General features: G+C 67.8%; 1 protein-coding gene across 3 annotated transcripts; it reads right to left on the bottom strand.

The window, feature by feature from the left end:
• Nucleotides 1-5,092: 5,092 nt before the first annotated feature.
• Nucleotides 5,093-8,589, bottom strand: SLC39A5 (solute carrier family 39 member 5). Of its 3 annotated transcripts, XM_075525435.1 has the most exons (10): nt 8,206-8,589; nt 7,939-8,122; nt 7,658-7,832; nt 6,930-7,099; nt 6,694-6,831; nt 6,554-6,614; nt 6,292-6,480; nt 6,102-6,182; nt 5,837-6,027; nt 5,478-5,759 (listed from the first exon to the last, which is right to left on the bottom strand). In XM_075525435.1, the coding sequence occupies exons 1-10, from the start codon at nt 8,562-8,564 to the stop codon at nt 5,610-5,612; spliced, it is 1,698 nt and encodes a 565-aa protein (XP_075381550.1). In that variant the 5' UTR covers nt 8,565-8,589; the 3' UTR covers nt 5,478-5,609. The 3 variants fall into 3 exon arrangements, with proteins under 3 accessions (XP_075381549.1, XP_075381550.1, XP_075381551.1); XM_075525434.1 differs by having other exon boundaries at nt 5,093-5,759; nt 5,837-6,182; XM_075525436.1 differs by lacking the exon at nt 6,102-6,182.
• Nucleotides 8,590-9,364: the final 775 nt, after the last annotated feature.

Raw genomic sequence — 9,364 nt, 5'->3', positions numbered from 1 at the left:
CCCGGGGAGCTGCCCCCGCTCCCTCCCAGCTCCACCCCGAGGGTCCCCACGTCCCCCCGCCTGCCACAGGGACCACAAATGGGGGGACCTCGGGGTCCCCCCAGTCGTGAATGTCGGGGTCGGACCCGTGCAGACTGTCAGCCCGCGCTCACCTTTGCCTTCAGTAAGAAACCAAAGGAAAAACCAACCCCTTCCATTCGAGATACTGGCACGGACACGCGGATTCTTTGGTTTGGGTTTTTTTTTTTTTTTCCTTTTTCTTTCCTTTTTTTCCTCCTTTTCTTTGTTTCTTTGTTTTTCTCCAAGGACGCGAGGAGCTGTTCAAACCTCTTCTCCTGGCTGAATTTTTCTGGGCTCAGCAGTGCTGGGTGCGTTTGAAAGGAGAAAAAACCCAACAAAGCCGAGACTCGGCCGAAGCGTCGGCGGGAGCTTCGGAGCGGGGAGGCGGAGGGTAACGTATGCACGAGGCGAGGGACCTGCCGGGAGCTCGCGGAGGGGGAGCGGTGGCTCTCTGCATCGCGGCTCTTTAGTTAAACTAAAGTCCTCGGAGTCGCGGCGTGAGGCTGGAAGGGGACGGAGTCAGAGCCCCCGAGGGGCAGGGTGGGGAAGGGGGATGCGTCTCTAAGGACTCGAAGGCATCTGTAGCAAGCTCTGTGTCTTTACAATATCCTATGTGTAAATGCTGCACCTCTGTATATTATGCACATAAACATTTCTTTGAATAAGATAGGACAGACCTCATCACCAGTCAGGTATAAATGACTCTTCCTCTGTGTCTCGGTGTTCTGGCGTGCGTGTGCGTGCAAGCGGTTCGTGTGCGGGTCCGTGTGTCTGGGCGTTGTCTGAGCTTCCCGTGCAGGGGAGAAGGAGGGAAAAATAGAGGAAAATAGCCTTACTCGACCCAGTCGTATTGATATTGTTCGTCAACTTGAAAATAATAAAGTAAATGCATGGAAACCTCTAGCTGAGCCACGGTGCGTGACCGTGGGTGTGATGTTTCGGAGATCCAGGGTGCCGGGTGTCTCGTGCTGCGCATCCCGAAGCTCTCGGTCCCGCCGGGGTTTCTCCTTTAGCTGCGGAGGGTGGGCGGCTGCTGCCTCACGCGCCTGGTCCTTCCTCCTGTCCTTTCTTTTTCTTTTTTTCCTGAGGCCGTAGGGAGTGAATTCCTCACGGCTTGACCAAAACTGCCGTTTCTTTGGTGCTCTGCACTTGGTTTCCAGGGGTCGTCGTCGGTCCTCGGAGCCCCGGGGTGCTGCGGGTCCCCGCCGTGCTGCTCTGCCCGCCCCGGCCAGCGCTGCCCGTCTGTCCGCAGACCTGCCGCCGGCTTCCTCGCCCCGGGAGTGAGCCCTTCCGAGCTCTGCTCCGGCAAAGGACGTGGATGGAGTCGCCGGTCGAGTTAGTCCAAGTCAGACAAAGCGCGGTGGCTGCCCTCCCTGGGAGGAGAGGCCGGGGAGCGGGGCCAGAGGTGCGAGGGGTCCCGGCCCCGCTGCAGGGGGGGGGTGAGGGCTCCCGGCGGTGGGGTGCTCGACGCCAGCAGCGTTGTTCCGTTCCTGAATTTTGCACTATGTGAAACGTGGCCAGTTTAGGAGGGGGGGCGTGGAGGGGGCACGCTGCCCGGCTCTTGCCTGCGAGAGACCCGGGGGATTTGACCAAAAGGAAAATCAAAGATGACGGAGGCCGGTCATGGGCGAGAGGGTCCCGATGCGGCAGGCGCTGCGGTGCGGGAACTCGGGGGGCATTAAGACGTAACCCAGGGCCTGTCCTGAGCGCTGGACTTGAGAACACTTTTCCTACTTGAAGGTACTAACCAAAACGGCTGCTTTTTTCGACGTCCCCCCCGCGCGCCGGAGGGGGGCTGGGGGCCGGCGGGGGTTGCTGTGCAGGGGCTGGCTGCGGCTGTGAGGGGAACGGTGCTCGGAGCCGGTCCTTGTCCTTCTGTGCCCTAAAAAGCTCTCGCGTCCCTGTCACACGCCCCTTAGCCCTTACCAGCGTCTCGCTCCAGCTGCGGGGACGAGCTGGGGTGGGCAGAGGAAGGCTGAGAGCAAAACCTGCGGCCCAGCGGGTTTTGCCAGAGGATTGAGCCTGAATTTCAGCCCTCCCGCAGGCAGGTCCTTGCCCGGGGTCGCATCCTTGCCTGTCCCTCCAGCCGGTGGCCCGCGGCGGCCGTGCTTCTCCGCAGCCGGTGGGCACGCGCGTCCTGAAGCGACCTGCTACAGCCGTCGCGTTTTGCAGCACGGGCTTGAAAATTGCACTGAAATCATTAACGTGCCAGTTCCTCCTCCTCCACCAACAGATCTGAATTTCTTTTTGAGCCCTCAGTTTTCCCCGTCAGCCTGCGTCCCCTCTGCTCAAGCCTGCCGAGGCTCCCGTCCCCAGTGGCAAGAGCCACGAGAGCCGGCTTCAGGCCAGAGCCTCTCCTGCGGATCTCCAACTCCACCCCAGCGCGGCAGAGCAGGAGCTGCCAGACCCGCGGCGGAGGGTACGGCTGGGCTTCCCGATGCTTCCCCGCTCTTTCCAAACCTGTTGGTGCCCGGGAAATCTCGTTAAACACGGAGGCGGCAGGCTGGGTTCCGTCACGGGCTGGGGTTTAGCGTGAGCTCGGAGCAGCGAGCCGTGAGCTGGCGTTTGGGCAGGGCTGGGCGTTAAGAAACGGCGTCTGTTTGCGGGGAGGATGCGGTGCTGCCGGTCAGAGACCTCCTGGCTCCCAGTGCCCGGCGTTCCTCGCCCTCCCCGGGGTCGGCAGCCCGGATGTTAGGCGTGCGGGTCCATGTGTCTGTGGGCACGCACGTGCTCCGTCTCAGCAGGCGCTCTCTTAGCTTTAAAGATTTCTGAGTCCTCTAAGACCCCGTTCAAAGTCCTTTTAAAGTCCTTTGGTAGGTTCTTCCCTTCCCTTTCCTTCCTCGATACACGTGGAAGGGAGTTTATGGAGATTTGCTTAATTTCTCACCTATCCTGCGTCAGGGAAGCACAGGTTGGTAACAAAGGGCTTGGCCCCCGCTCCCCGCTGCAGCTGGGTCTCGTGCTGGGCGACCTGCAGCCTTTCGGACCGTCCTGCCGCTCGGTCCAGGTTTGACGTCTGTTAACATCTCTCGACCGTGTTTCGGTGCTCTCCTGCCACGCCAGCGCTGCCCGGGGAGGCGGCGGTGGCTCCTCTGCCCATCGCTCGTCCACTCGCGGGTGTTCGGCGCAGGGGACGTCGGTGGGATGGGGAGGGGTCTCGGGCGTCTCCCGGTCCAGCTGCGGCTGTGCCAAACGCGGGTCGGCACCCGGCTCCCCTTGTGGGGACCGAAGCCCACCCTCGCTCCCTGCGGGGCCGGGGCCGGAGCAGCTGCGGGGACATTCGCCCGCCTGCGGCGTGACCGTCCCCTCGGCTGCCCTGGGGCTGGCCGGACCCCGGAGCCTTGGACAGCCCCGGGCACTTGGGCACCCCAGTCCCTGGCGCTGGTTTTTTGGCTGTTTCAGACCTTTGCAGGGGGCGGAGAGTGACGTTCCCTGGGGAAAGGGCCCAGGCCGCTTCCTCTCCCAGCTCCGTCTGCTCTCTGGGCACCCTTAGCCCCCACGCTTCGTGGGTGCCCCCGTGCGGAACCAGCCCCGGCACAGGGTGCCCCGATCCCCCCGTTTGCCCCACGCTGGGCTGGGCCGGCTGCGCCCGGGCAGGAGCTTTCCGTGCCACGGGAAGAGCCAGCTCGGGACGGGAGAGTTCTCTTTAGGCTTGTTTGCGGGGTGGTCAGATAACGAAGAGCTGCTTTAATTTGCGTCTTCTCTGCACTGTTCACACCTACCTCTGGCAATAACCGGGCTGGGGCACGGACCTGGGGAAAGGCTCTCGCGCCTCTCGGACCCGCAGCCTCAGCGCCGGACCAAGACGGCGGCGCGCGTAGCGAGGGCAGCTGAGCGAGGGCAGGAACGGCCGGGCTCTGCCCGGCTCTGCCTGCAGCGGGCAAGCGTCCCTCTGCCAGCAAGGGGTGGGTCGAGGGGGGGAGCGGCCCCGAGCGAGTCCCCTGCGCGCCTGCCCACGCGTCTGTAGCAGCCGCTTCGCCTCCTCTGAAGGTATTTTTACTTTAACTCCCCGGCTTCATTCCCCTCCGGTACACTGAAACGTGGAACCTGCTGAGCAAAAACCAGCGTGCGGCCGTGCCGTTGTTCGGCAGCGGCAGGGCCTTCGTCGGCAGTCGTTCTTGCTGGGGACTTTTAACGCGGATGCCTTTGTACTTGGGCAGGGAGGGAGAGGCGAGTGCGTCAGCTCGAGGGGTCGGTGCCCGAGCGTCCCCGCAGCGAGTGCCATCGGCACCGTCCCCGTCCGAGACCCGGCAGAGGCAGGGTCCGCGCTCCGTCCCGCGGCGCCCGCGGTGCAGATCCCGGTGCCGCCGCATCGGGGTTCAGGCGTCTCCCTCCCCTCTGTAGGTGCTTCTTCCTTCAACCACTGGTTCAAAGCACAAGCGCGTGGGCCTGGCGGGGCGAGGGGGGCTCCGCTCCCGGGGGCGCGGGGGCTCCCGGCCCCTCACCCCCGCACGCCTGCCCCGTGGAGACCCACCGCAAGTAGGGTAGAGTTTTGATGTGCAATTTAAAAATAGGAAAAAAAAAAAAAAAAAAAAAAAAGTATGAAATCTCCCCAGGGCCGTCACGGCGGCCTCGAGGTGCCGGGTGCCTTGGTGGGCAAACTGAGCCATGTCCCCCTGAGCTTGCTGGTTTCTCGCCCTTCTCCTGAGAGCAGGGACCCCAGAGAGCCCCGAAATCGGTCCCGACCAGCGAAGCACTTGTCTCTGGGTAGAGGAAATCGGAGCGAGCAAAATCCCTTCGTGTCATGCAAGGGAAACACAAAGCCGTTCAACCCCCTCGCGGTTCTAGGGAGCGAATGTGAGGCGATACGTAGGAGAAGAAGGAAATCAGCCCAACAAGCCATCCGTCCCCGCAGCGCAGACGCTATCCTGTCAGCCTCCTCCTTATCCCCGCCTGAGCCTAGTGAGCGGTTACTTTTGTCTCGGATGTTCCATATATGTATTTTCAGAAATCCTGCATCACCTTCGGGGAGGGAGGGGGGGAAAGGAACTAAAAAGAAATAAAAAATAAAAAGGACAAAAAAAAGAAAAAAGCATTCAGACTTGATCTATTTTATACAATGTAAGCTGCGACCAAGTCCTGTTATTCATATTGTGGCTTTGAATCAATTATGTTTATTAAAATGCTATTGCTTCTATGTCCTGTCGTCCTTTCTTCGCCAGCGGCTGGTCCCGGGGGAGCGGGAAGGGGAAACGCGCCCGACCTCGTCCCTGGAGCCGGGCGTGCGAGCACCCCACTGCCCTCCCGACCCGGGGAGCGCCGGGTGTCCCGGTCCCCCGGGAGAGGACACGGGCGGCGAGGGGACCCCACGTCCCCTCCCCGCAGGGACGGAGGGGCTGGGGGAGCTGCGCAGGGCTGAGCCACCGAGACTCCCGGGGACGGCGGATGCCGCTGGGGGTCTCACGAGGAGGGGAGAAAGTCCAGTCCTGGAGGCACATTTGGGCCTCCCGCCGTCCTGCCATCCTTCCAGCGCGGCCGCCGCTGGCTCCGGCCGCGGTTCCCCGCTCCGGTCGGCGGCGGGGGCAAGCAGGGCCGAGCCCTGGGGCCGCTCAGGGCTGCAGCCAGGCGCGGACGTGTCCCTCGGCGAGGGCGATGCCCAGCATGATGCCGCTGCCCAGCAGGAACCCTGCGTTCTGCAGGAGGAAGCGGCCCCAGGTGCCCTCGCCGGGGCCCTCGGTGCCCCGCAGCGCCTCGGGGAGCTGGGGCAGAGCGGGGGGGCTCAGTGGGGCTGGTGTGAGACCCAGCCCCGCGGCCGCCCCCCCGGCCGCCCCCTTACCATGTCGGCCAGGGCCACGTAGAGGAAGATACCGGCGGTGGCGGTGAGGATCCAGGGGGTGAGGTGGGACGCGCTCTGCCCCACGGCCGCCCCTGCCGCCGCCCCCAGGCAGGAGAGCAGGGCCGAGAGCAGGTTGAGGAGCAGGACGGTGCGGGGGGCCGTGCCCGCCCGCAGCAGCACCGCCAGGTCGCCTGCGGCAAGAGGAGGGTGGGCGGTGGGGGGCGGCGGGGGGTGCCACGGCTGGGGCGGGGGGACGGGCACCTACCCAGCTCGTGGGGCAGCTCGTGGCAGAGCACGGCCAGCGCCGTGCTGAGGCCACTGGAGAGGCTGTGGGAGAAGGCGGCACCTGCGGGAAGAGGGTCCTTCACCCCGGACCTGCGTGGACCCCGTGCCCCGATGCACCCCCGTGCACCCCCTGTGCACCCCTTGTCCCTCCGTCTCCCCATGCCCCTCACCGATGGCCAGCCCGTCCGTCAGGTTGTGGATCCCGTCCCCCAGCACCACCATCCAGGCAACGTCAGCGGCCCTGGGGCTGGGGGGCAGCGCGGGGCCGTGGGAGTGTCCGTGGGAGTGTCCGTGGGGGTGTCCGTGGGGCTTGAGCTCCAGCTCTGGCTCTGGTGTCGTCAGGTGTCGCAGCTCAGCCCCTGTGGTGGCAGACGCAGGGTGGGTGCCGGGGCCGGGGGCCGCGGGCACTGTGGGGTGCGAGGGGGGTCCTACCTCCTCGCGATGGTGCCAGGACCCCCATGGCCACGTCGGGGGTCTCTCTGGGGGAGCGTCCCTGGGGAAGACAGAGGTGTTGGGTACAAATCTGGACCTGGTGGCAGCCCCGCGCCCTCCCCGGCGCCTGCGGCTCTCACCGTGGCCTCCCGGCTCCGCCGCAGCATCCCCAGGAGCAGCTCCACCAGGAAGAGCAGGTAGATCCCCCCCAGCACCGCCAGCCCCTGCAGCACCGCGGTCCCTGGCTCCGCCGGAGTCTCCTGGTGCCTCCCCTGGGCCTGGACACGGGTGACCCAGCGGCTCAGGGGACCCGGACGCCCCGGTCCCCCCCGGGTGCCTCACGCCGCCGCCGGCCTGCCGGGGAGGGGGTACCTACGTGGGGCCAGAGGTGGAGCAGGGCGTCCCCGCAGAGCGTCCCCACGGCCAGCGCCACCAGGAAGGCCAGCAGCGAGCGGAAGAAGCTGCGGCTCAGCAGCGGGACGAGGACGACGGCCAGGGCGGAGGGCAGGCTGACGAAGGTGACGGCCAGGAGCCCCCAGCCCAGCGCTGCAGGGCGGGTGAGACGGGCACGGCCGGGGCAGGAGGGTGCAGGACCCAGGGGTGGGGATGGGTGTCGTTGGGGATGCAGGGATGGGGACCCCGGGGCCAGGAAGGCGGGGTGATGGGAACCTGGGGATGGCGGAGGCGGGAGGGGGGCACTCGGGGATGCAGGAACGGTCAACGCAGGGATGGGATGGCAGGGACTGGGGACACGGGGACCAGGCACTGGCGGCATCCAGGGGTGGGGATGAAGGGACGGGGAACCAGGGAGCTGATGACGGAGGAGCCAGGGATGAGGGTGCAGGGACAGGGTCCAGTGATGGGGGACCAGGGGCTCAGGGTGCAAGGGAGAGTGGCCATGGGACCAGGCGATGGGGGAGCCAGGGACGGGGCTACAGAGACAGGGGACAGGGGGCCCAGACGCCGGGGTTCCCCGGGGGTGGGGATGCAGCGATGTGAGACGAGGGGACCGGCTGGTGGGGGGACCTGGGGACAGGGCTGCAGGGACAGGGGACCCAGGGACGGGTGACCGGGGGCCGGGGAGGGGCCCCGGGTTGGGGTTACCTGGCCACAGGGCCCCCCCCGGGGGAGGCAGCGTCACCTCATCGCTGTGCTGGATGCAGACGCGGCTGTCGATCTGGTAGAGCAGGGCCGGGCAGAGGAGGGTGAACTGCTCCGGCGTCAGCTGGGACACCGAGTCCAGCCCAAAATTCCCCAGCAGCTGGGTGACGTTGAGGCACTGCGGGGGGCGGCGGTGAGCGGGGGGGGGGCCCGGGGCTCCCGGGTCCTGCCGTGGCAGCGGAGCAGGACGGCACAACCCCCCCCCCCCCCCCGGCCCCACTCACGTCGTCGTGCGGGTGGTCGGCGCTGGAGTGCTCCAAGCCCAGCACCCTCCCCAGCAGGCTCAGGCCGGGCTGGTCCCGCCGGGGGGGCGGGGGGGCCCCCCCGCGGCTCCCAGGGGTGGCCCCGGCACCGGGGGGCTCGGTGGGCGCCGGCTTCGTCCCGCCTTTGGTCCGGGAGGGCCGGGGGCTGGGGGAGGCGAGTGCGGGTGAGCCCCCGCATCGTGCCGGGGTTGGGGGGGGGGGGAGCGGGAGAGGGGGGGGGGCGGGTACCTGGGGGGGCGGGGGGGCGGCGGGGCGCTGGGCGCCGCGGCCCCGCCGTGCTCCCAGACGGGGTGCTGGTGCCGGTGCTTCTCCTCCTGCACCTCCAGCAGGTCGAGGTGGCTGACATGGCCGTGGCCCAGCTCCTCGTGCTGGATCTGCACCACCCGCACCCGGCCCAGCCCCAGGCTGCCCAGCAGCCGCGCCAGCCCCTCGGAGGGCAGCGTCCCGTTGGCCCCGTACTGCCCGAAGAGCTGCTGCAGGTAGTAGCCGTGCTCCTGCGCCGCGTCCTCGGGCAGCGGCCGCGGCCCCGCTCCGGCCCCGGCGGCCCCCAGAGCCAGCAGCCCCAGGAGGAGCCCGGGGGGGCCCATGGGGCCGGATCCCGCAGGCGGAGGGCGGGGGGGGGGGGTGTCCCCGGCGGAGCTGGGGGAGAGGGGGACGCTGGCGTGAGGGCGGCGGGAGCTGCGGGGTCCCCGGCCCCCCCCCCCCCCCCCCGGGCGCGGCCCCCCCCGTGCCCCTGGGTCCCTCCCAGGACGCGGGGTCCCTCCGAGCGGCCCCCGGTGCGCGCCCTCCTGCCGCCCGTCCGTCCGCAGGGACGGCTGGAAAGCGACGGACGGCACCGGGGCCGCGTGTCCGTGCAGCGGGGCGCAGGGACGCCCACCGGGGAGCGGGGCCGGGGGACCGGATGCTGGCCCCGTGTCCCCCACGGGGCTGGGCTCCCCAGGGTGGGCGATGGGGGGGCGGTGGGGGACAGCGCTGGGGGGGGGGGACCCGGTGCCGCTTGTCCTTGAGGGGAGGTTTTGCAACCGGGGCAGCTTTTGTGTCGGAGTTAATGTTTCACCGGGCAGGGAGATAACGCCAGCAGCACCCCCCGGCAGGGCCCTCGCACCCCCACCCCACCCGCCCGCGCCCCCGACGCACCCACCCGCGGCCCCGCCCGGCGCAGCCGTGTCCCCCCCCAGCTCCCACCCCGCTGCCGGGGACGCGGGAACAGCCCCACACGGTGATGGGGAACACCAAACCGTGGGTGGGACGGCGGGGACGGCCACGGGGCCCGTCCTCCCCCTCCACGTGGAACTTGCCGATGCTGCGGGGCTGGGAAAATCCCACGACTCCGGGAGCTGGCGCCCCGCTGTCATCCCCACCACAGCGCGCGGTCGCACGGGTGCCC

The sequence above is a fragment of the Mycteria americana genome, chromosome 26 (assembly GCF_035582795.1).
Source record: "Mycteria americana isolate JAX WOST 10 ecotype Jacksonville Zoo and Gardens chromosome 26, USCA_MyAme_1.0, whole genome shotgun sequence".
NCBI lineage: Eukaryota > Metazoa > Chordata > Aves > Ciconiiformes > Ciconiidae > Mycteria > Mycteria americana.
The sequence above is the reverse complement of the archived record's forward strand: the minus strand, read 5'-3'. Positions and strand labels throughout refer to the sequence as shown.